Source organism: Salvelinus fontinalis, chromosome 23, assembly GCF_029448725.1.
Source record: "Salvelinus fontinalis isolate EN_2023a chromosome 23, ASM2944872v1, whole genome shotgun sequence".
In the NCBI taxonomy this organism is placed as follows: domain Eukaryota; kingdom Metazoa; phylum Chordata; class Actinopteri; order Salmoniformes; family Salmonidae; genus Salvelinus; species Salvelinus fontinalis.
Window position 1 is genome coordinate 14,611,811 of NC_074687.1, and position 26,610 is coordinate 14,638,420.

Consider the following 26,610-nt stretch of genomic DNA (forward strand, 5'->3'; position numbering starts at 1 on the left):
ACCCTGTATCATACCAGTGTCATTAGCCCAGTATCATACCAGTCCCACCAGCCCAGTACCAAACCAGTCATACCAGCCCAGTATCATACCAGTCTCACCATTCCAGTATCATACCAGTCTCCTCACCAGCCCAGTATCATACCAGTCTCCTCACCAGCCCAGTATCATACCAGTCTTCTCACCAGTCCAGTATCATACCAGTCTCACCAGCCCAGTATCATACCAGTCTCCTCACCAGCCCAGTATCATACCAGTAAAACCAGCCCAGCCCAGTATCATACCAGTCTCACCATCCCAGTATCATACCAGTATCACCAGCCCAGTAACATACCAGTCTCCTCACCAGCCCTGTATCATAACAGTCTCACCAGCCCAGTATCATACCAGTCTCACCAGCCCAGTATCATACCAGTCTCACCAGCCCAGTATCATACCAGTCTCCTCACCAGCCCAGTATCATACCAGTCTCCTCATCAGCCAATATCATACCAGTCTCCTCACCAGCCCAGTACCATATCAGTCACACCAGCCCAGTATCATACCAGTCTCCTCACCAGCCCAGTATCATACCAGTCTCACCAGCCCTATATCATACCAGTCTCACCAGCCCAGTATCATACCAGTCTCCTCACCAGCCCAGTGTCATACCAGTCTCCTCACCAGCCCAGTATCATACCAGTCTCACCAGCCCAGTATCATACCAGTCTCACCAGCCCGGTATCATAACAGTCTCCTCACCAGCCCAGGATCATACCAGTCCCACCAGCCCAGCCCAGTATCATACCAGTCTCACCAGCCCAGTATCATACCAGTCTCCTCACCAGACCAGTATCATACCAGTCTCTTCACCAGCCCCGTATCATACCAGTCTCACCAGCCCAGTATAATACCAGTCTCCTCACCAGCCCAGTATCATACCAGTCTCTTCACCAGCCCCGTATCATACCAGTCTCACCAGCCCAGTATCATACCATTCTCCTCACCTAGCCTGTATCATACCAGTCTCACCAGCCCAGTATCATACCAGTCCCACCAGCCCATCCCAGTATCATACCAGTCTCCTCACCAGCCCAGTACCATACCAGTCTCCTCACCTAGCCTGTATCGTACCAGTCTCACCAGCCCAGTATCATACCAGTCCCACCAGCCCATTACAGTATCATACCATTCTCACCAGCCCAGTACCATACCAGTCTCAACAGCCCAGTATCACACCAGTCTCCTCACCAGCCCAATATCACACCAGTCTCCTCACCAGCCCAGTATCGTACCAGTCTCACCAACCCAGCCCAGTATCATACCAGTCTCCTCACCAGCCCAGCATCATGCCAGTCTCCTTACCAGCTCAGTATCATACCAGTCTCCTCAGCCCAGTATCAAACCAGTCTCACCAGCCCAGTATCATACCAGTCTCACCAGCCCAGTATCATACCAGTTTCACCATCCCAGTATCATACCAGTATCACCAGCCCAGTATCATACCAGTATCACCAGCCCAGTACCATACCAGTCTTCTCACCAGCCCTGTATCATACAAGTCTCACCAGCCTAGTATCAAACCAGTCTCACCAGCCCAGTATCATACCAGTCTCACCATCCCAGTATCATACCAGTATCACCAGCCCAGTAACATACCAGTCTCACCAGCCCAGTATCATACCAGTCTCCTCACCAGCCCAGTATCATACCAGTCTCCTGACCAGCCCAGTATCATACCAGTCTCACCAGCCCAATATCATACCAGTCTCACCAGCCGAGTATCATAACAGTCTCCTCACCAGCCCAGGATCATACCAGTCCCACCAGCCCAGCCCAGTATCATACCAGTCTCACCAGCCCAGTATCATACCAGTCTCCTCACCAGACCAGTATCATACCAGTCTCACCAGCCCAGTATCATACCAGTCTCACCATCCCAGTATCATACCAGTATCACCAGCCCAGTATCATACCAGTATCACCAGCCCAGTACCATACCCGTCTTCTCACCAGCCCTGTATCATACAAGTCTCACCAGCCTAGTATCAAACCAGTCTCACCAGCCCAGTATCATACCAGTCTCACCATCCCAGTATCATACCAGTATCACCAGCCCAGTAACATACCAGTCTCCTCACCAGCCCTGTATCATAACAGTCTCACCAGCCCAGTATCATACCAGTCTCACCAGCCCAGTATCATACCAGTCTCACCAGCCCAGTATCATACCAGTCTCCTCACCAGCCCAGTACCATACCAGTCTCACCAGCCCAGTATCATACCAGTCTCCTCACCAGCCCAGTATCATACCAGTCTCCTCATCAGCCCAGTATCATACCAGTCTCCTCACCAGCCCAGTACCATACCAGTCTCACCAGCCCAGTATCATACCAGTCTCCTCACCAGCCCAGTATCATACCAGTCTCACCAGCCCAGTATCATACCAGTCTCACCAGCCGAGTATCATACCAGTCTCCTCACCAGCCCAGTATCATACCAGTCTCCTCACCAGCCCAGTATCATACCAGTCTCACCAGCCCAGTATCATACCAGTCTCACCAGCCCAGTATCATAACAGTCTCCTCACCAGCCCAGTATCATACCAGTCTCCTCACCAGCCCAGTATCATACCAGTCTCATCACCAGCCCAGTATCATACCAGTCTGATCACCAGCCCAGTATCATATCAGTCTCACCAACCCAGCCCAGTATCATACCAGTCTCCTCACCAGCCCAGCATCATACCAGTCTCCTTACCAGCTCAGTATCATACCAGTCTCCCCAGCCCAGTATCAAACCAGTCTCACCATCCCAGTATCATACCAGTATCACCAGCCCAGTATCATACCAGTATCACCAGCCCAGTATCATACCAGTATCACCCAGTACCATACCAGTCTCCTAACAAGACCAGTATCATACCAGTCTCACCAGCCCAGTATCATACCAGTCTCACCATCCCAGTATCATACCAGTATCACCAGCCCAGTATCATACCAGTATCACCAGCCCAGTACCATACCCGTCTTCTCACCAGCCCTGTATCATACAAGTCTCACCAGCCTAGTATCAAACCAGTCTCACCAGCCCAGTATCATACCAGTCTCACCATCCCAGTATCATACCAGTATCACCAGCCCAGTAACATACCAGTCTCCTCACCAGCCCTGTATCATAACAGTCTCACCAGCCCAGTATCATACCAGTCTCACCAGCCCAGTATCATACCAGTCTCACCAGCCCAGTATCATACCAGTCTCCTCACCAGCCCAGTACCATACCAGTCTCACCAGCCCAGTATCATACCAGTCTCCTCACCAGCCCAGTATCATACCAGTCTCACCAGCCCAGTATCATACCAGTCTCCTCACCAGCCCAGTACCATACCAGTCTCACCAGCCCAGTATCATACCAGTCTCCTCACCAGCCCAGTATCATACCAGTCTCACCAGCCCAGTATCATACTAGTCTCACCAGCCGAGTATCATACCAGTCTCCTCACCAGCCCCAGTATCATACCAGTCTCCTCACCAGCCCAGTATCATACCAGTCTCACCAGCCCAGTATCATACCAGTCTCACCAGCCCAGTATCATAACAGTCTCCTCACCAGCCCAGTATCATACCAGTCTCCTCACCAGCCCAGTATCATACCAGTCTCATCACCAGCCCAGTATCATACCAGTCTGATCACCAGCCCAGTATCATATCAGTCTCACCAACCCAGCCCAGTATCATACCAGTCTCCTCACCAGCCCAGCATCATACCAGTCTCCTTACCAGCTCAGTATCATACCAGTCTCCCCAGCCCAGTATCAAACCAGTCTCACCATCCCAGTATCATACCAGTATCACCAGCCCAGCATCATACCAGTATCACCAGCCCAGTATCATACCAGTATCACCCAGTACCATACCAGTCTCCTCACCAGCCCTGTATCATAACAGTCTCACCAGCCCAGTATCATACCAGTCTCACCAGCCCAGTACCATACCAGTCTCCTCACCAGCCCAGTACCATACCAGTCTCACCAGCCCAGTATCATACCAGTCTCACCAGCCCAGTATCATACCAGTCTCCTCACCAGCACAGTTTCATACCAGTCTCCTCATCAGCCCAGTATCATACCAGTCTCCTCACCAGCCCAGTACCATACCAGTCTCACCAGCCCAGTATCATACCAGTCTCCTCACCAGCCCACATACCAGTCTCACCAGCCCAGTATCATACCAGTCTCACCAGCCCAGTATCATACCAGTCTCCTCACCAGCCCAGTATCATACCAGTCTCCTCACCAGCCCAGTATCATACCAGTATCACCAGCCCAGTATCATACCAGTCTCCTCACCAGCCCAGTATCATACCAGTCTCACCAGCCCAGTATCATACCAGTCTCCTCAACAGCCCAGTACCATACCAGTCTCCTTACCAGCCCAGTATCATACCAGTCTCCTTACCCGCCCAGTACCATACCTGTCTCACCAGCCCAGTATCATACCAGTCTCAAAAGCCCAGTATCACACCAGTCTCACCAGCCCAGTATCATACCAGTCTCACCAGCCCAGTATCATAACAGTCTCCTCACCTGCCCAGTATCATACCAGTCTCCTCAACAGCCCAGTATCATACCAGTCTCACCAGCCCAGTATCATACCAGTCTCACCAGCCCAGTAGCATACCAGTCTCCTCACCAGCCCAGTATCATACCAGTCTCCTCACCAGCCCAGTAGCATACCAGTCTCCTCACCAGCCCTGTATCATACCAGTCTCACCAGCCCAGTATCATAACAGTCTCCTCACCAGCCCAGTATCATACCAGTCTCCTCACCAGCCCAGTATCATACCAGTCTCACCAGACCAGTATCATACCAGTCTCACCAGCCCAGTATCATAGCAGTCCCACCAGCCCAGTACAGTATCATACCATTCTCACCAGCCCAGTATCATACCAGTCTCACCATCCCAGTACCATACCAGTCTCCTCACCAGCCCAATATCATACCAGTCTCACCAGCCCAGTATCATACCATTCTCACCAGCCCAGTATCATACCAGTCTCACCAGCCTAGTATCATACCAGTCTCCTCACCAGCCCAGTATCATACCAGTCTCACCAGCCCAGTATCATACCAGTCTCACCATCCCAGTATCATACCAGTCTCCTCACCAGCCCAGTATCATACCAGTCTCCCCACCAGCAAAGTATCATACCAGTCTCACAAGCCCAGTATCATACCAGTCTCCTCAACATCCCAGTATCATACCATTCTCACCAGCCCAGTATCATACCAGTCTCACCAGTCCAGCCCAGTATCATACCAGTCTCACCAGCTCAGGGTCATAACAGTCTCCTCACCAGCCCTGTATCATACCAGTCTCACCAGCCCAGTATCATACCAGTCTCCTCACCAGCCCAGTATCATACCAGTCTCCTCACCAGCCCAGGATCATACCAGTCCCACCAGCCCAGCCCAGTATCATACCAGTCTCACCAGCCCAGTATCATACCAGTCTCCTCACCAGACCAGTATCATACCAGTCTCTTCACCAGCCCCGTATCATACCAGTCTCACCAGCCCAGTATAATACCAGTGTCCTCACCAGCCCAGTATCATACCAGTCTCTTCACCAGCCCCGTATCATACCAGTCTCACCAGCCCAGTATCATACCATTCTCCTCACCTAGCCTGTATCATACCAGTCTCACCAGCCCAGTATCATACCAGTCCCACCAGCCCATCCCAGTATCATACCAGTCTCCTCACCAGCCCAGTACCATACCAGTCTCCTCACCTAGCCTGTATCATACCAGTCTCACTAGCCCAGTATCATACCAGTCCCACCAGCCCATTACAGTATCATACCATTCTCACCAGCCCAGTACCATACCAGTCTCAACAGCCCAGTATCACACCAGTCTCCTCACCAGCCCAGTATCACACCAGTCTCCTCACCAGCCCAGTATCATACCAGTCTCTTCACCAGCCCCGTATCTTACCAGTCTCACCAGCCCAGTATCATACCATTCTCCTCACCTAGTCTGTATCATACCAGTCTCACCAGCCCAGTATCATACCAGTCCCACCATCCCATCCCAGTATCATACCAGTCTCCTCACCAGCCCAGTACCATACCAGTCTCCTCACCTAGCCTGTATCATACCAGTCTCACCAGCCCAGTATCATAACAGTCCCACCAGCCCATTACAGTATCATACCATTATCACCAGCCCAGTACCATACCAGTCTCAACAGCCCAGTATCACACCAGTCTACTCACCAGCCCAGTATCACACCAGTCTCCTCACCAGCCCAGTATCATACCAGTCTCTTCACCAGCCCCGAATCATACCAGTCTCACCAGCCCAGTATCATACCATTCTCCTCACCTAGTCTGTATCATACCAGTCTCACCAGCCAAGTATCATACCAGTCCCACCAGCCCATCCCAGTATCATACCAGTCTCCTCACCAGCCCAGTACCATACCAGTCTCCTCACCTAGCCTGTATCATACCAGTCTCACCAGCCCAGTATCATACCAGTCCCACCAGCCCATTACAGTATCATACCATTCTCACCAGCCCAGTACCATACCAGTCTCAACAGCCCAGTATCACACCAGTCTCCTCACCAGCCCAGTATCAGACCAGTCTCCTCACCAGCCCAGTATCGTACCAGTCTCAACAGCCCAGTATCATACCAGTCTCCTCACCAGCCCAGTATCATACCAGTCTGATCACCAGCCCAGTATCATACCAGTCTCCTCACCAGCCCAGTATCATACCAGTCTCACCAACCCAGCCCAGTATCATACCAGTCTCCTCACCAGCCCAGCATCATACCAGTCTCCTTACCAGCTTAGTATCATACCAGTCTCCTCAGCCCAGTATCAAACCAGTCTCACCAGCCCAGTATCATACCAGTCTCACCAGCCCAGTATTATACCAGTCTCACCAGCCCAGTATCATACCAGTATCACCAGCCCAGTACCATACCAGTCTTCTCACCAGCCCTGTATCATACAAGTCTCACCAGCCCAGTATCAAACCAGTCTCACCAGCCCAGTATCATACCAGTCTCACCATCCCAGTATCATACCAGTATCACCAGCCCAGTATCATACCAGTATCACCAGCCCAGTACCATACCAGTCTCCTCACCAGCCCTGTATCATAACAGTCTCACCAGCCTAGTATCATACCAGTCTCCTCACCAGCCCAGTATCATACCAGTCTCCTCACCAGCCCAGTATCATACCAGTATCACCAGCCCAGTATCATACCAGTCTCCTCACCAGCCCAGTATCATACCAGTCTCACCAGCCCAGTATCATACCAGTCTCCTCACCAGCCCAGTACCATACCAGTCTCCTTACCAGCCCAGTATCATATCAGTCTCCTTACCCGCCCAGTACCATACCAGTCTCACCAGCCCAGTATCATACCAGTCTCACCAGCCCAGTATCATAACAGTCTCCTCACCAGCCCAGTATCATATCAGTCTCCTCACCAGCCCAGTATCATACCAGTCTCACCAGCCCAGTAGCATACCAGTCTCCTCACCAGCCCAGTATCATACCAGTCTCCTCACCAGCCCAGTAGCATACCAGTCTCCTCACCAGCCCAGTATCATACCAGTCTCACCAGCCCAGTATCATACCAGTCTCCTCACCAGCCCAGTATCATACCAGTCTCACCAGTCCAGTATCATACCAGTCTCACCAGCCCAGTAGCATACCAGTCTCCTCACCAGCCCAGTATCATATCAGTCTCACCAGCCCAGTATCATACCAGTCTCACCAGCCCAGTACCATACCAGTCTTCTCACCAGCCCTGTATCATACAAGTCTCACCAGCCCAGTATCAAACCAGTCTCACCAGCCCAGTATCATACCAGTCTCACCATCCCAGTATCATACCAGTATCACCAGCCCAGTACCATACCAGTCTCCTCACCAGCCCTGTATCATAACAGTCTCACCAGCCCAGTATCATACCAGTCTCCTCACCAGCCTAGTATCATACCAGTCTCCTCACCAGCCCAGTATCATACCAGTCTCACCAGCCCAGTATCATACCAGTCTCCTCACCAGCCCAGTATCATACCAGTCCCACCAGCCCAGTATCATACCAGTCTCCTCACCAGCCCAGTACCATACCAGTCTCCTTACCAGCCCAGTATCATACCAGTCTCCTTACCCGCCCAGTACCATACCAGTCTCACCAGCCCAGTATCATACCAGTCTCCTCACCAGCCCAGTATCATACCAGTCTCACCAGCCCAGTATCATAACAGTCTCCTCACCAGCCCAGTATCATACCAGTCTCCTCACCAGCCCAGTATCATACCAGTCTCACCAGCCCAGTATCATACCAGTCTCACCAGCCCAGTATCACACCAGTCTCACCAGCCCAGTAGCATACCAGTCTCCTCACAAGCCCAGTATCATACCAGTCTCACCAGCCCAGTATCATACCAGTCCCACCAGCCCAGTATCATACCAGTCTCACCAGCCCAGTATCATACCAGTACCAACAGCCCAGTATCATACCAGTCCCACCAGCCCAGCCCAGTATCATACCAGTCTCACCAGCCCAGTATCATACCATTCTCACCAGCCCAGTATCATACCAGTCCCACCAGCCCAGCCCAGTATCATACCAGTCTCACCAGCCCAGTATCATACCAGTCTCCTCACCATTCCAGTATCCTACCAGTCTCACCAGCCCAGTATCATACCAGTCCCACCAGCCCAGTATCATATCAGTCTCACAAGCCCAGTATCATACCAGTTTCAACAATCAAGTATCATACCAGTCCCACCAGCCCAGCCCAGTATCATACCATTCATACCAGCCCAGTTTCATAGCAGTCTCACCAGCCTAGTATCACACCAGTCTCCTCACATACCCTGTATCATACCAGTGTCACCAGCCCAGTATCATACGAGTCCCACCAGCCCAGCCCAGTATCATACCATTCTCACCAGCCCAGTATCATACTAGTCTCACCAGCCCAGTACCATACCAGTCTCCTCACCAGCCCAGTATCATACCAGTCTCAACAGCCCAGTATCATACCAGTCTCCTCACCAGCCCAGTATCATACCAGTCTCACCAGTCCAGTATCATACCAGTCTCACCAGCCCAGTAGCATACCAGTCTCCTCACCAGCCCAGTATCATACCAGTCTCACCAGCCCAGTATCATATCAGTCTCACCAGCCCAGTAGCATACCAGTCTCACCAGTCCAGTATCATACCAGTCTCACCAGCCCAGTATCATACCAGTCTCCTCACCAGCCCAGTAGCATACCAGTCTCCTCACCAGCCCAGTATCATACCAGTCTCACCAGCCCAGTATCATACCAGTCTCCTCACCAGCCCAGTATCATACCAGTCTCACCAGTCCAGTATCATACCAGTCTCACCAGCCCAGTAGCATACCAGTCTCCTCACCAGCCCAGTATCATACCACTGTCCCTATCAAAGCCCATGTTGCCATGCTATTCAGCCTGGTTTTTGTTACAGCTATTTTAGTAGTGGAGCGTTGGAAGATGAAAGCCATGATGAGGGCCGCCTGCTCTGTCTCTCTTTCCCTCTCTCTCTCGCTCTCTCCCTCCCTTATCTACAGAGTAAGGCTAAAAAGCCTATTTCTCGCTTTCTCTCTCTCTCTCTCTTCCCCTCTCTACTTCTCTCTCTCTCTCTCTCCCTTATCTACAGAGTTGGGCTAAAAGGGGGACGAGGGGGAGGAAGAGAGGGGGAAGAGAGGGGGGAAGAGAGAGGGGAGGAATAGCAGCCGCATTAACCTTTATCACTAGAGGATTAATAGGGTGTGAATAATACAGGAGATTTAATCTGAAACCCAGGAGAATGGAGAACTGGGCTATCAAGCCTGTTACTCACACTGTATTCAACAGTCCGTCTCTCTCTCTCTGTCTCTGTCTCTCTGTGTCTCTGTGTCTCTGTGTCTCTGTCTCTCACCTTGTGGCAGACCGTCCCAGACCTCCAGCCAGTCATACTTGCAGTCTCCCTCTCCCCCGGGCAGGGGATCGTTCTCCAGGTCAAAGGTCAGGAAGGTCAGGGTCAAGTCCATGGCTGGGGGCACGATGATAATAAAGGAACACTCCAGGTTATGGGGGTATTTATCAGGGAACCCCGGAGACTCAATTATGCCATTCTGACTGGTGAAGTTACGGGAGCAGTCTGAACCTGAAACACAGGACACAGGACATTCAATCAATCAATCAATCAATCAAATGCTAAAATAATTTGCATCAAGGGTTTTCACAAAGTGCTTTACAGAATCCCAGGATGGACACGGAAGCAGAAGCACAGTGGCCAGGAACACCTCGCTATAAGGAAGAAACCTAGAGAGGAACACAGCAGGCTTTTCTCTGGATTTACTGGGGAACTGTTTGAATCAAATCACATTTTATTGGTCATATATTTAGCAGATGTTATTGTGGTTGTAGAGAAATTATTGTATTTTCACACAAAACTAAAGTAGAAGAATGGAGTTAATAAATCAATAAATATTAGGACAATGTGACTAAAATACAGTGGAATAGAATACAGTATATACATATGAGATGAGTAAAGAATTAAACATTATTAAAGTGACCAGTGATTCCAAGTCCATGTATATATGGCAGCAACCTCTAACGTGCAGTTAACTCCAACCTAAGTGTATGTAAACTTCCAACTTCAACTGTATGCATGTTATGTTATGTCATGTACAGTTGAAGTCGGTAGTTTACATATACTTAGGTTGGAGTCATTAAAACTCGTTTTTCAACCACTCCACAAATGTCTTGTCAACAAACTATAGTTTTGGCAAGTCGGTTAGGACATCTACTTTGTGCATGACACAAGTCATTTGTTTACAACAATTGTTTACAGACAGATAATTTAACTTATAATTCACTGTATCTCAATTCCAGTGGGTCAGAAGTTTACATTAAGTTGACTGTGCCTTTAAACAGCTTGGAAAATTCCAGAAAATTATGTCATGGCTTTAGAAGCTTCTGATAGGCTAATTGACATCATTTGAGTCAATTGGAGGTTTACTTGTTGTCACGCCCTGGCCTTAGTATTCTTTGTTTTCTTTATTATTTTAGTTAGGTCAGGGTGTGACATGGGGAATGTTTATGTTTTGTTGGTTTTGGGTGTTTATATGGTAAAGGGGTTATGGGGTGTAGTATATGGGTTTGTGTTGAGTGTAGATGTCTAGCGTTGTCTATGTATGTTTAGTTATCTAGGAGAGTCTATGGTTACCTGAATGAGTTCCCAATTAGAGACAGCTGATTTCGGTTGTCTCTGATTGGGAGCCTTATTTAGGGTAGCCATAGGCTCTCATTGGTTGTGAGTAATTGTCTATGTAGAACGTTTGTAGCCTGTATGTATGTGCACAACGTTTGTAGCTTCACGGTCGTTTTGTTGTTTTGTTAGTTTGTATAGAGTTTTGTGTCGTGTTCATCTTCGTGTTGTTTAATAAAAGAAGATGGCTTATTTTCCAACTGCTGCATTTTGGTCCGTCAATCCGCCATACGATCGTGACAGAATTACTCACCATAGGACCAAGCGGCATGGAAGGCGGCAACAGGACCTACCTACACAGGATTTCTGGAGATGGGAGGACGAATTGGAAGGAAAGGGACCTTGGGCTCAACCTGGAGAATATCGCCTCCCTCGTGAAGAGCTGGAGGCAGCGAAAGCCGAGAGGAGGCGATATGAGGAGGCAGCAAGGAAGCAAGGCTGGAGACCCGTGAGTAATACCCAAAAATTTCTTGGGGAGGGGCTCATGGGGAATGTGGCGAGTCCAGATGGGAGAACTGCGTCAACTTCCCGTGCTTCCCGTGCTTCCTCTAAGAGGGAACCTGAGCCAGTCGGGCTGAGATTGGAGGGGAGCAATGGGAATGATGCAGAGACGGTTAAGGATTTATTAGGGAGGTTGGAAGAGAGTGAAATGAGGGAGCTGCTGTGTTGGTGCGTGAGGCACAAGATCCACCCGACAGAGCGTGTGCGGGATGTGAGGTTACCTGAGTCAGCTCTACATGCTCGTCCTGATGTGCGTGCTAACCGTCTGGAAAGGACAGTCCCACGAACCAGGCCTCCTGTACGCCTCCCTAGTCCTGCACCTCCTATATTAGCCCTATGTACTAACTCTCCTGTGACGGTCCCCAGCCCAGTACAACCAGTGCCTCCTCCACGCACTAGCCTTATGGTGCGTGTCTCCAGCCCTTTACCACCAGTGCCTAAATTACGCACCAAGCCTCCTGTGTATACCCAGAGTCCTGTGCGTCCTGTTGCTGCTCCCCGCATTAGCCCTGAGATGCGTGTCCCCAGTCCGGTACCACCAGTTCCGGCCCCACGCACTAGGCCTAATGTGCGTCCCCAGGGTCCAGTATGCCCTGTTCCTGCTCCCCGCACTAGCCCTGAGATGCGTGTCCCCAGCCCGGTACCACCAGTTCCGGCACCACGCACTAGGCCTAATGTGCGCTCCCAGGGTCCAGTATGCCCTGTTCCTTCTCCCCACACTAGCCCTGAGATGCGTGTCCCCAGCCCGGTGCCACCAGTCCCGGCACCACGCACCAGGCCTACAGTGCGCCTCAGCCGGCAGGAGTCTGCCGTCTGCACGGCGATGACTGAACTGCCCGTCTCCCCAGCGCCATCTGAGCCATCCGTCTCCCCAGCGCCATCTGAGCCATCCGTCTCCCCAGCGCCATCTGAGCCATCCGTCTCCCCAGCGCCATCTGAGCCATCCGTCTGCCATGAGCCTACAAAGCCGCCCGTCTGCCATGAGCCTGCAAAGCCGCCCGTCTGCCATGAGCCTACTGAGCCGTCCTCCAGACAGGAGCCGCTAGAGCCGCCAGCCAGACAGGAGCCGCTAGAGCCGTCCGTCAGACAGGATCTGCCAGAGCCGCCAACCAGACAGGATCTGCCAGAGCCGCCAACCAGACAGGATCTGCCAGAGCCGCCAACCAGACAGGATCTGCCAGAGCCGCCAACCAGACAGGATCTGCCAGAGCCGCCAACCAGACAGGAGCAGCCAGATCAGTCAGCCAGCCATGAGCAGCCAGATCCGTCAGCTAGCCATGAGCAGCCAGATCCGTCAGCTAGCCATGAGCAGCCAGATCCGTCAGCTAGCCATGAGCAGCCAGATCCGTCAGCCAGCCATGAGCAGCCAGATCCGTCAGCTAGCCATGAGCAGCCAGATCCGTCAGCTAGCCATGAGCAGCCAGATCCGTCAGCTAGCCATGAGCAGCCAGATCCGTCAGCTAGCCATGAGCAGCCAGATCCGTCAGCTAGCCATGAGCAGCCAGATCCGTCAGCTAGCCATGAGCAGCCAGATCCGTCAGCTAGCCATGAGCAGCCAGATCCGTCAGCCAGCCATGGGCCATCCCTCAGTCCGGAGCTGCAGTCCCTCAGTCCGGAGCTGCAGTCCCTCAGTCCGGAGCTGCCATTCTTCAGTCCGGAGCTGCCACTTATCCTGGTGCTGCCCCTTATCCTGGTGCTGCCCCTGACCCTGGTACTGCCCCTGACCCTGGTACTGCCCCTGACCCTGGTACTGCCCCTGACCCTGGTACTGCCCCTGACCCTGGTACTGCCCCTGACCCTGGTACTGCCCCTGACCCTGGTACTGCCCCTTACCCTGGTACTGCCCCTTACCCTGGTACTGCCCCTTAGTCCAGAACTGCCCCTTAATGCAATGGGGTTAATGTGGAGAGGGGTCATTTTGAAGAAGCTAAGGAGGTGGTTAGGGACTGTGGTGAAGTGGGGACCACGACCAGAGCCGGAGCCGCCACCGTGGAGGGAAGCCCACCCAGACCCTCCCCTAGACTGTGTATGGTGCGCCCGGAGTTCGCGCCTCAAGGGGGGGGTTATGTCACGCCCTGGCCTTAGTATTCTTTGTTTTCTTTATTATTTTAGTTAGGTCAGGGTGTGACATGGGGAATGTTTATGTTTTGTTGGTTTTGGGTGTTTATATGGTAAAGGGGTTATGGGGTGTAGTATATGGGTTTGTGTTGAGTGTAGATGTCTAGCGTTGTCTATGTATGTTTAGTTATCTAGGAGAGTCTATGGTTACCTGAATGAGTTCCCAATTAGAGACAGCTGATTTCGGTTGTCTCTGATTGGGAGCCTTATTTAGGGTAGCCATAGGCTCTCATTGGTTGTGAGTAATTGTCTATGTAGAACGTTTGTAGCCTGTATGTATGTGCACAACGTTTGTAGCTTCACGGTCGTTTTGTTGTTTTGTTAGTTTGTATAGAGTTTTGTGTCGTGTTCATCTTCGTGTTGTTTAATAAAAGAAGATGGCTTATTTTCCAACTGCTGCATTTTGGTCCGTCAATCCGCCATACGATCGTGACACTTGTGGATGTATTTCAAGGCCTACCTTCAAACTCAGTGCCTCTTTGCTTGGCATCATGGGAAAATCAAAAGACCTCAGAAAAAAAAATGTAGACCTCCACAAATCTGGTTCATCCTTGGGAGAAATTTCCAAATGCCTGAAGGTACCACATTCATCTGTACAAACAATAGTACGCAAGTATAAACACCATGGGACCACACACCTGCCATACCGCTCAGGAAGGAGACACATTCTGTTTCCTAGAGATGAATGTAATTTGGTGCGAAAAGTGCAAATCAATCCCAGAACAACAGTAAAGGACCTTGTGAAGATGCTGGAGGAAACAGGTACAAAAGTATCTATATCCACAGTAAAACGAGTCCTATATCAACATAACCTGAAAGGCCGCTCAGCAAGGAAAAACCACTGCTCCAAAACCGCCATAAAAAAGCCAGTCTACGATTTGCAACTGCACATGGGGACAAAGATGGTACTTTTTGGAGAAATGTCCTCTGGTCTGATGAAACAAAAATAGAACTGTTTGGTCATAATGACCATCGTTATATTTGGAGGAAAAAGGGGGAGGCTTGAAAGCCAAAGAACATCATCCCAACCGTGAAGCACGGGGGTGGCAGCATCATGTTGTGGGGGTGCTTTGCTGCAGGAGGGACTGGTGCACTTCACAAAATAGATGGCATGAGGTAGGAAAATGAGGTAGGAAAATTATGTGGATATATTGAAGCAACATCTCAAGACATCAGTCAGGAAGTTAAAGCTTGGTCGCAAATGGGTCTTCCAAATGGACAATGACCCCAAGCATACTTCCAAAGTTGTGGCAAAATGGCTTAAGGACAAAAAAGTCAAGGTATTGGAGTGGCCATCCAAAAGCCCTGACCTCAATCCTATAGAACATTTGTGGGCAGAAGTGAAAAAGCATGTGCGAGCAAGGAGGCCTACAAACCTGACTCAGTTACACCAGCTCTGTCAGGAGGAATGGGCCAAAATTCACCCAACTTATTGTGGGAAGCTCGTGGAAGGCCACCCGAAACATTTGGCCCAAGTTAAACAATTTAAACGCAATGCTACCAAATACTAATTGAGTGTATGTAAACTTCTGACCCACTGGGTCAAATGATGAAAGAAATCAATTTCCATTATTAAAGTGAGCTGGAGTTGAGTCAGTATGTTGGCAGCAGCCACTCAATGTTAGTGGTGGCTGTTTACAAGTCTGATGGCCTTGAGATAGAAGCTGTTTTTCACTCTCTCGGTCCCTGCTTTGATGCACCTGTACTGACCTCGCCTTCTGGATGATAGTGGGGTGAACAGGCAGTGGCTCGGGTGGTTGTTGTCCTTGATGATCTTTTTGGCCTTCCTGTGACATCGGGTGGTGTAGGTGTCCTGGAGGGCAGGTAGTTTGCCCCCGGTGATGCATTGTGCAGACCTCACTACCCTCTGGAGAGCCTTACGGTTGTGGGCAGAGCAGTTGCCGTACCAGGCGGTGATACAGCCCGACAGGATGCTCTCAATTGTGCATCTGTAAAGGTTTGTGAGGGTCTTAGGGACCAAGCCGAATTTCTTCAGCCTCCTGAGGTTGAAGAGGCTCTGTTGCGCCTTCTTCACAACGCTGTCTGTGTGGGTGGACCATTTCAGATTGTCAGTGATGTGTACGCTGAGGTACTTAAAGCTTTTCGCCTTCTCCACTGCTGTCCCGTCTATGTGGATAGGGGGGATGCTCCCTCTGCTGTTTCTTGTAGTCCACAATCAGCTCTTTGTTTTGTTGACGTTGAGGGAGAGGTTATTTTCCTGGCACCACTCCACCAGGGCCCTCACCTCCTCCCTGTAGGCTCTCCTCATTGTTGGTAATCAGGCCGACTACTGTTGTGTCGTCTGCAAACTTGATGAATGAGTTGGAGGCATGCATGGCCACGCAGTCATGGGTGAACAGAGAGTACAGGAGGGGGCTGAGCACGCACCCTTGTGGGACCCCTGTGTTGAGGATCCTACATTCAAGTTTCCTACATTCACCACCTGGGGGCGACCCGTCAGGAAGTCCAGGACCCTGTTGCACATGGCGGGGTTGAGACCCAGGGCCCAGAGCGTAATGATGAGCTTGGAGGGTACTATGGTGTTGAATGCTGAGCTGTAGTCAATGAACAGCATTCACACATAGGTATTCCTCTTGTCCAGATGGGTTAGGGCAGTGGGCAGTGCGATGGCGATTGCATCGTCTATGGATCTATTTGGGCGTTAAGCAAATTGAAGTGAGTCTAAGGTGTCAGGTAAGGTATAGGTGATATGATCCTTAATAACTAGCCTCTCAAAACACTTCATGGTGACAGAAGTGTTCCATGATGACAGAAGTGTTCCGTGATGACAGAAGTGTTCCGTGATGACAGAAGTGTTCCGTGATGACAGAAGTGTTCCGTGATGACAGAAGTGTTCCGTGAAGACAGAAGTGTTCCGTGAAGACAGAAGTGTTCCGTGATGACAGAAGTGTTCCGTGATGACAGAAGGGTCCCGTGATGACAGAAGGGTTCCGTGATGACAGAAGGGTTCCGTGATGACAGAAGGGTTCCGTGATGACAGAAGGGTTCCGTGATGACAGAAGGGTTCCGTGATGACAGAAGGGTTCCGTGATGACAGAAGTGTTCCGTGATGACAGAAGGGATCAGTGATGCAAATACAATAGATGTCCGTCTGTCTGTTACATTGTTGTCTAATGAATATTCTATTGTGTCCTGTAGCATCTCTCCTGTCTGTGTTTAGTAGTGCGGAGACAAGCTGGTGGCCTGGGAGGATTCTCTGGTAGCTCATGCATTGATCTGATCTTGTTCTGTGATGTAGATGTTAGGACCGAAGGCCTTCTTGTCTAGTTGTTGCTACTAATGACCAGAGCACAGGGTTAAATGGACCCATAGGACCAAGTACAACTGGGTATAACTGAGTGGGGTAAACAGACTAGCAACACTCTGGTGAATATAGCGATTAGCTGGCTCATTTCTGACATCTAAAAATGCTCTACATGAGATGCACTACATGACCAAAAGTAGGTGGACACCTGCTCATCCAACATCTCATTCCAAAATGATGGCCGTTAATTATGGAGTTGCCCCCCCCCCCCCCCCTTTGCTGCTATAACAACCTCCACTCTTCTGGGAAGGCTTTCCACTAGATGTTGGAACATTGCTGCTATAACAACCTCCACTCTTCTGGGAAGGCTTTCCACTAGATGTTGGAACATTGCTGCTGTAACAGCCTCCACTCTTCTGGGAAGACTTTCCACTAGATGTTGGAACATTGCTGCTATAACAGCCTCCACTCTTCTGGGAAGGCTTTCCACTAGATGTTGGAACATTGCTGCTATAACAGCCTCCACTCTTCTGGGAAGGCTTTCCACTAGATGTTGGAACATTGCTGCTATAACAGCCTCCACTCTTCTGGGAAGGCTTTCCACTAGATGTTTGGAACATTGCTGCTATAACAGCCTCCACTCTTCTGGGAAGGCTTTCCACTAGATGTTGGAACATTGCTGCTATAACAGCCTCCACTCTTCTGGGAAGGCTTTCCACTAGATGTTTGGAACATTGCTGCTATAACAGCCTCCACTCTTCTGGGAAGGATTTCCACTAGATGTTGGAACATTGCTGCTATAACAGCCTCCACTCTTCTGGGAAGGCTTTCCACTAGATGTTTGGAACATTGCTGCTGTAACAGCCTCCACTCTTCTGGGAAGGCTTTCCACTAGATGTTGGAACATTGCTGCTATAACAGCCTCCACTCTTCTGGGAAGGCTTTCCACTAGATGTTGGAACATTGCTGTTATAACAGCCTCCACTCTTCTGGGAAGGCTTTCCACTAGATGTTTGGAACATTGCTGCGGGGACTTGCTTCCATTCAGCAACAAGAGCATTAGTGAGGTCGGGCACTGATGTTGGGCGATTAGGCCTGGCTCGAAGTCTGCGTTCCAATTCATCGTCTGTCGCACTGCCAGATGGTGAAGCGTGATTCGCCAGAGAACACGTTTCCACTGCTTTTTACAGCACTCCAGCTGATGCTTGGCATTGCGCATGGTGATCTTAGGTTTGTGTGCAGCTGCTCTGCCATGGAAGTCTATTTCATGAAGCTCCCGACGAACAGCTCTTGTGCTGACGTTGCTTCCAGAGGCAGTTTGGAACGCGGTAGTGAGTGTTGCAACCGAGGACAGATGATTTTTACACGCTACGCGCTTCAGCACTCAGCGGGTCCCATTCTGTGAGCTTGTGTGGCCTACCACTTCGCGGCTGAGCCGTTGTTGCTCCTAGATGTTTCCACTTCACAATAACAGCCCTTACAGTTGACGGGGGCAGCTCCAGCAGGGCAGAAATTTGACAAACTGACTGGTTGGTAAGGTGGCATCCTCTGACGATCCTCACGTTTAAAATCACTGAGCTCTTCAGTACAGGCCATTCTACCACCAATGTTTGTCTATGGAGATTGCATGGCTGTGTGCTCAATTTTATACATCTGTCAGCATCGGGTGAGGCTGAAAAAGCTGAATCCACATACTGTTATTCATACACGTACTATCACTGAGCAAACTAAACAGATTGACAACAAACATGAACAAGGTTTCCAAACAAAATAAAACATTTGTAGATCGAGCTGTCTAACCCCAGACATTGCCTTCAGCACAGTATGTAAGCTACAGTACGTTAGAGAGAGAGAGATGCTTGACAGACAGTTCAAAGTAAGACCTTCAGGCCTGTGTGAGCGTCCTATTGTGAGTGAATGAATGTGTGAGCCGTGTGTGTTTTCTCTGGAAAATGTGACAGCTCAGCGTTGTGGATGTATCTCTGTCTAGGAACAGAACCACTCCGCCCTCGCTGTCTCCCCCTCCTGTCTCCCCCTCCTGTCTCCCCCTTCTTGTGATCTCCCTCACAGTCTCCCACCTCCCCCCGCTCCCTCGCTGTCTCCCCCTCCTGTCTCCCCCTCCTGTCTCCCCCTTCTTGTGATCTCCCTCACAGTCTCCCACCTCCCCCCGCTCCCTCGCTGTCTCCCCCTCCTGTCTCCCCCTCCTGTCTCCCCCTTCTTGTGATCTCCCTCACAGTCTCCCACCTCCCCCCGCTCCCTCGCTGTCTCCCCCTCCTGTCTCCCCCTTCTTGTGATCTCCCTCACAGTCTCCCACCTCCCCCCGCTCCCTTGCTGTCTCCCCCTCCTTGTCATCTCCCTCGCTGTCTCCCCCTCCTTGTCATCTCCCTCGCTGTCCCCCCCCTCCTTGTTAGCTCCCTCGTTGTCTCCCACCTCCCCCCGCTCCCTCGCTGTCTCCCCCTCCTTGTCATCTCACTCGCTGTCTTCCTCCGTCTCCCTCACTGTTTTTCCCCCTTTCCCTCACTGTCTCCCCTCTCTCCCCCTGTCACCTCCCTCACTGTCTTCCCCCTCTCCCTCACTATCTCCCCCTTCTCCCTCACTGTCTCCCGCCTCTCTTCACTGTATCCCCCCTCTCCCCCTGTCATCTCCCTCAAGGTCTCCCCCCCTCTCCCTCACTGTCTCCCCCCTCTCTCTCACTGTCTCCCCTCTCTCCCCCTGTCACCTCCCTCACTGTCTCCCCCTTCGCCCTCAAGGTCTCCCCCCTCTCCCTCACTGTCTCCCCCCTCTCTCTCACTGTCTCCCCTCTCTCCCCCTGTCACCTCCCTCACTGTCTCCCCCTTCGCCCTCAAGGTCTCCCCCCTCTCCCTCACTGTCTCCCCCCTCTCTCTCACTGTCTCCCCTCTCTCCCCCTGTCACCTCCCTCACTGTCTCCCCCTTCGCCCTCAAGGTCTCCCCCCTCTCCCTCACTGTCTCCCCCCTCTCTCTCACTGTCTCCCCTCTCTCCCCCTGTCACCTCCCTCATTGTCTCCCCCCTCTCTCTTCACTGTCTCCCACTCTCCCCTCCGCCTCTTCTCTCGGTGGGTTGATTATGCTCGGTCATCTCAAATAGATCCTTTCCCGTCTCCTCTGTCTCCCCGCTCTCCCCCGTCTCCCTTGTCTCCCTCCAGCCCTCCTTGGATCGATCGATAGCGTGGGTGAGAAGGAATTCAATGAAAGAGGAAGGTTCAGCCCCTTACTGACAGCCCATGTGTCACTGGAAGAGGCAGAGCAGGCACACACAGCATGGTGAGCTCTGGGGAGTGGCCCATGTATCTCACCTCTCTGTGAGAGGCAGGTCTGGGCTTGTCCTGTTGGAGTTCAATTCTCCAATGCCTCATCTTGTACCGAGACCATACAGTGATTGGACCAGACAAGTCCCTGCCCACCAGACAGTTCCCTACCCACCAGACAGGTCCCTGCCCACCAGACAGTTCCCTGCCACACCAGACAATTCCCTGCCACACCAGACAGTTCCCTGCCCACCAGACAGGTCCCTGCCCACCAGACAGTTCCCTGCCACACCAGACAATTCCCTGCCACACCAGACAGTTCCCTACCCACCAGACAGTTCCCTGCCCACCAGACAGTTCCCTGCAACACCAGACAGTTCCCTGCAACACCAGACAGTTCCCTGCCGCAGTTCCCTAACCACCAGACAGTTCCCTGCCCACCAGACAGGTCCCTGCCCACCAGACAGGTCCCTGCCACACCAGACAGGTCCCTAACACCAGACAGTTCCCTGCCACACCAGACAGTTCCCTGCCCACCAGACAGTTCCCTGCCCACCAGACAGGTCCCTGCCCACCAGACAGTTCCCTGCACACCAGACAGGTCCCTGCCCACCAGACAGTTCCCTGCCCACCAGACAGTTCCCTGCCACACCAGACAGTTCCCTGCCCACCAGACAGGTCCCTGCCCACCAGACAGTTCCCTGCCACACCAGACAATTCCCTGCCACACCAGACAGTTCCCTACCCACCAGACAGTTCCCTGCCCACCAGACAGTTCCCTGCAACACCAGACAGTTCCCTGCAACACCAGACAGTTCCCTGCCGCAGTTCCCTAACCACCAGACAGTTCCCTGCCCACCAGACAGGTCCCTGCCCACCAGACAGGTCCCTGCCACACCAGACAGGTCCCTAACACCAGACAGTTCCCTGCCACACCAGACAGTTCCCTGCCCACCAGACAGTTCCCTGCCCACCAGACAGGTCCCTGCCCACCAGACAGTTCCCTGCACACCAGACAGGTCCCTGCCCACCAGACAGTTCCCTGCCCACCAGACAGTTCCCTGCCACACCAGACAGTTCCCTGCCCACCAGACAGTTCCCTGCCCACCAGACAGTTCCCTGCCCATCAGACAGTTCCCTGCCCACCAGACAGTTCCCTGCAACACCAGACAGTTCCCTGCCACAACAGGCAGTTCCCTGCCACACCAGACAGTTCCCTGCCGCAGTTCCCTGCCCACCAGACAGTTCCCTGCCCACCAGACAGGTCCCTGCCCACCAGACAGGTCCCTGCCACACCAGACAGGTCCCTGCCACACCAGACAGGTCCCTGCCACACCAGACAGTTCCCTGCCCACCAGACAGTTCCCTACCCACCAGACAGGTCCCTGCCCACCAGACAGTTCCCTGCCCACCAGACAGTTCCCTGCCACACCAGACAGTTCCCTGCCCACCAGACAGTTCCCTGCCCACCAGACAGTTCCCTGCCCACCAGACAGGTCCCTGCCCACCAGACAGGTCCCTGCCCACCAGACAGTTCCCTGCCACACCAGACAGTTCCCTGCCCACCAGACAGTTCCCTGCCCACCAGACAGTTCCCTGCCCACCAGACAGTTCCCTGCCACACCAGACAGTTCCCTGCCCACCAGACAGTTCCCTGCCACACCAGACAGTTACCTGCCCACCAGACAGTTCCCTGCCCACCAGACAGGTCCCTACCCACCAGACAGTTCCCTGCAACACCAGACAGTTCCCTGCCCACCAACCAGTTCCCTGCCACACCAGTTAGTTCCCTGCCGCAGTTCCCTGACCACCAGACAGTTCCCTGCCCACCAGACAGTTCCCTGCCACACCAGACAGTTCCCTGCCCACCAGACAGTTCCTTGCCCACCAGACAGTTCCCTGCCCACCAGACAGTTCCCTGCCCACCAGACAGTTCCCTGCCCACCAGACAGGTCCCTGCCCACCAGACAGTTCCCTGCCACACCAGACAGTTCCCTGCCACACCAGACAGTTCCCTGCCACACCAGACAGTTCCCTGCCACACCAGACAGTTCCCTGCCCACCAGACAGTTCCCTGCCCACCAGACAGTTCCCTGCCCACCAGACAGTTCCCTGCCCACCAGACAGTTCCCTCCCACACCAGACAGTTACCTGCCCACCAGACAGTTCCCTGCCCACCAGACAGTTCCCTACCCACCAGACAGTTCCCTGCCCACCAGACAGTTCCCTGCCACACCAGACAATTCCCTGCCACACCAGACAGTTCCCTGCCCACCAGACAGTTCCCTGCCCACCAGACAGTCCCTGCCCATCAGACAGTTCCCTGCCCACCAGACAGTTCCCTGCCCACCAGACAGGTCCCTGCCCACCAGACAGTTCCCTGCAACACCAGACAGTTCCCTGCCCACCAGGCAGTTCCCTGCCACAACAGACAGTTCCCTGCCGCAGTTCCCTGTCCACCAGACAGTTCCCTGCCAACCAGACAGGTCCCTGCCCACCAGACAGGTCCGTGCCCACCAGACAGGTCCCTGCCACATCAGACAGTTCCCTGCCCACCAGACAGTTCCCTGCCCACCAGGCAGTTCCCTACCCACCAGACAGGTCCCTGACCACCAGACAGTTCCCTGACCACCAGGCAGTTCCCTACCCACCAGACAGGTCCCTGCCCACCAGACAGTTCCCTGACCACCAGACAGGTCCCTGCCCACCAGACAGTTCCTTGACCACCAGACAGTTCCCTGCCCACCAGACAGTTCCCTGCCACATCAGACAGTTCCCTACCCACCAGACAGTTCCCTGCCCACCAGACAGTTCCCTGCCACACCAGACAGTTCCCTGCCCACCAGACAGTTCCCTGCCCACCAGACAGTTCCCTGCCACACCAGACAGTTCCCTGCCACACCAGACAGTTCCCTGCCACACCAGACAATTCCCTGCCACACCAGACAGTTCCCTGCCCACCAGACAGTTCCCTGCCCACCAGACAGGTCCCTGCCCACCAGACAGTTCCCTGCCCACCAGACAGGTCCCTGCCCACCAGATAGTTCCCTGCCCACCAGACAGTTCCCTGCCACACCAGGCAGGTCCCTGCCCACCAGACAGTTCCCTACCCACCAGACAGTTCCCTACCCACCAGACAGGTCCCTGCCACACCAGACAGTTCCCTGCCCACCAGACAGTTCCCTACCCACCAGACAGTCCCCTGCCCACCAGACAGTTCCCTGCCACACCAAACAATTCCCTGCCACACCAGACAGTTCCCTGCCCACCAGACAGTTCCCTGCCCACCAGACAGTTCCCTGCCCACAAAACAGTTCCCTGCCCACCAGACAGGTCCCTGCCACACCAGACAGTTCCCTGCCCATCAGACAGTTCCCTACCCACCAGACAGGTCCCTGTGCACCAGACAGTTCCCTGCCCACCAGACAGTTCCCTGCCCACCAGACAGTTCCCTACCCACCAGACAGGTCCCTGCCACACCAGACAGTTCCCTGCCCACCAGACAGTTCCCTACCCACCAGACAGGTCCCTGCCACACCAGACAGTTCCCTGCCACACCAGACAGTTCCCTGCCCACCAGACAGGTCCCTGCCACACCAGACAGGTCCCTGCCACACCAGACAGTTCCCTGCCCACCAGACAGTTCCCTGCCACACCAGACAGTTCCCTGCCACACCAGACAGTTCCCTGACCACCAGACAGTTCCCTACCCACCAGACAGTTCCCTGCCCACCAGACAGTTCCCTGCCACACCAGACAGTTCCCTACCCACCAGACAGTTCCCTACCCACCAGACAGTTCCCTGACCACCAGACAGTTCCCTACCCACCAGACAGTTCCCTGCCACACCAGACAGTTCCCTGCCACACCAGACAGTTCCCTGCCACACCAGACAGTTCCCTGCCACACCAGACAGTTCCCTGCCACACCAGACAGTTCCCTGCCACACCAGACAGTTCCCTGCCACACCAGACAGTTCCCTGCCACACCAGACAGTTCCCTGCCACACCAGACAGTTCCCTGCCCACCAGACAGTTCCCTGCCACACCAGACAGTTCCCTGCCCACCAGACAGTTCCCTGCCCACCAGACAGTTCCCTGCCCACCAGACAGTTCCCTGCCCACCAGACAGTTCCCTGCCACACAAGACAATTCCCTGCCACACCAGACAGTTCCCTGCCACACCAGACAATTCCCTGCCACACCAGACAGTTCCCTGCCACACCAGACAGTTCCCTGCCACACCAGACAGTTCCCTGCCACACCAGACAGTTCCCTGCCACACCAGACAGTTCCCTGCCCACCAGACAGTTCCCTGCCCACCAGACAGTTCCCTGCCCACCAGACAGTTCCCTGCCCACCAGACAGTTCCCTGCCACACCAGACAGTTCCCTGCCACACCAGACAGTTCCCTGCCCACCAGACAGTTCCCTGCCACACCAGACAGTTCCCTGACCACCAGACAGTTCCCTGCCACACCAGACAGTTCCCTGCCCACCAGACAGTTCCCTGCCACACCAGACAGTTCCCTGACCACCAGACAGTTCCCTGCCACACCAGACAGTTCCCTGCCACACCAGACAGTTCCCTACCCACCAGACAGTTCCCTACCCACCAGACAGTTCCCTGCCCACCAGACAGTTCCCTGCCACACCAGACAGTTCCCTGCCCACCAGACAGTTCCCTACCCACCAGACAGTTCCCTGACCACCAGACAGTTCCCTACCCACCAGACAGGTCCCTGTGCACCAGACAGTTCCCTGCCCACCAGACAGTTCCCTGCCCACCAGACAGTTCCCTACCCACCAGACAGGTCCCTGCCACACCAGACAGTTCCCTGCCCACCAGACAGTTCCCTACCCACCAGACAGGTCCCTGCCACACCAGACAGTTCCCTGCCACACCAGACAGTTCCCTGCCACACCAGACAGTTCCCTGCCCACCAGACAGGTCCCTGCCACACCAGACAGGTCCCTGCCACACCAGACAGTTCCCTGCCCACCAGACAGTTCCCTGCCACACCAGACAGTTCCCTGCCACACCAGACAGTTCCCTGACCACCAGACAGTTCCCTACCCACCAGACAGTTCCCTGCCCACCAGACAGTTCCCTGCCACACCAGACAGTTCCCTACCCACCAGACAGTTCCCTACCCACCAGACAGTTCCCTGACCACCAGACAGTTCCCTACCCACCAGACAGTTCCCTGCCACACCAGACAGTTCCCTGCCACACCAGACAGTTCCCTGCCACACCAGACAGTTCCCTGCCACACCAGACAGTTCCCTGCCACACCAGACAGTTCCCTGCCACACCAGACAGTTCCCTGCCACACCAGACAGTTCCCTGCCACACCAGACAGTTCCCTGCCACACCAGACAGTTCCCTGCCCACCAGACAGTTCCCTGCCACACCAGACAGTTCCCTGCCCACCAGACAGTTCCCTGCCCACCAGACAGTTCCCTGCCCACCAGACAGTTCCCTGCCCACCAGACAGTTCCCTGCCACACAAGACAATTCCCTGCCACACCAGACAGTTCCCTGCCACACCAGACAATTCCCTGCCACACCAGACAGTTCCCTGCCACACCAGACAGTTCCCTGCCACACCAGACAGTTCCCTGCCACACCAGACAGTTCCCTGCCACACCAGACAGTTCCCTGCCCACCAGACAGTTCCCTGCCCACCAGACAGTTCCCTGCCCACCAGACAGTTCCCTGCCACACCAGACAGTTCCCTGCCACACCAGACAGTTCCCTGCCCACCAGACAGTTCCCTGCCACACCAGACAGTTCCCTGACCACCAGACAGTTCCCTGCCACACCAGACAGTTCCCTGCCCACCAGACAGTTCCCTGCCACACCAGACAGTTCCCTGACCACCAGACAGTTCCCTGCCACACCAGACAGTTCCCTGCCACACCAGACAGTTCCCTACCCACCAGACAGTTCCCTACCCACCAGACAGTTCCCTGCCCACCAGACAGTTCCCTGCCACACCAGACAGTTCCCTGCCCACCAGACAGTTCCCTACCCACCAGACAGTTCCCTGACCACCAGACAGTTCCCTACCCACCAGACAGTTCCCTACCCACCAGACAGTTCCCTGCCCACCAGACAGTTCCCTGCCCACCAGACAGTTCCCTACCCACCAGACAGGTCCC

The 26,610-nt window shown here is 53.4% G+C and overlaps 1 protein-coding gene across 1 annotated transcript in view; it reads right to left on the reverse strand.

Annotated features, from left to right (window-relative positions):
• LOC129820887 (neuropilin-2-like) overlaps positions 1 to 26,610 on the reverse strand; it is a 274,672-nt gene that overhangs the window by 168,953 nt on the left and 79,109 nt on the right. Inside the window, exon 4 of the mRNA XM_055877963.1 lies at positions 9,963 to 10,190. Coding sequence (XP_055733938.1) covers positions 9,963 to 10,190 — 228 coding nt within the window. The remainder of the gene's footprint in view (positions 1 to 9,962; positions 10,191 to 26,610) is intronic.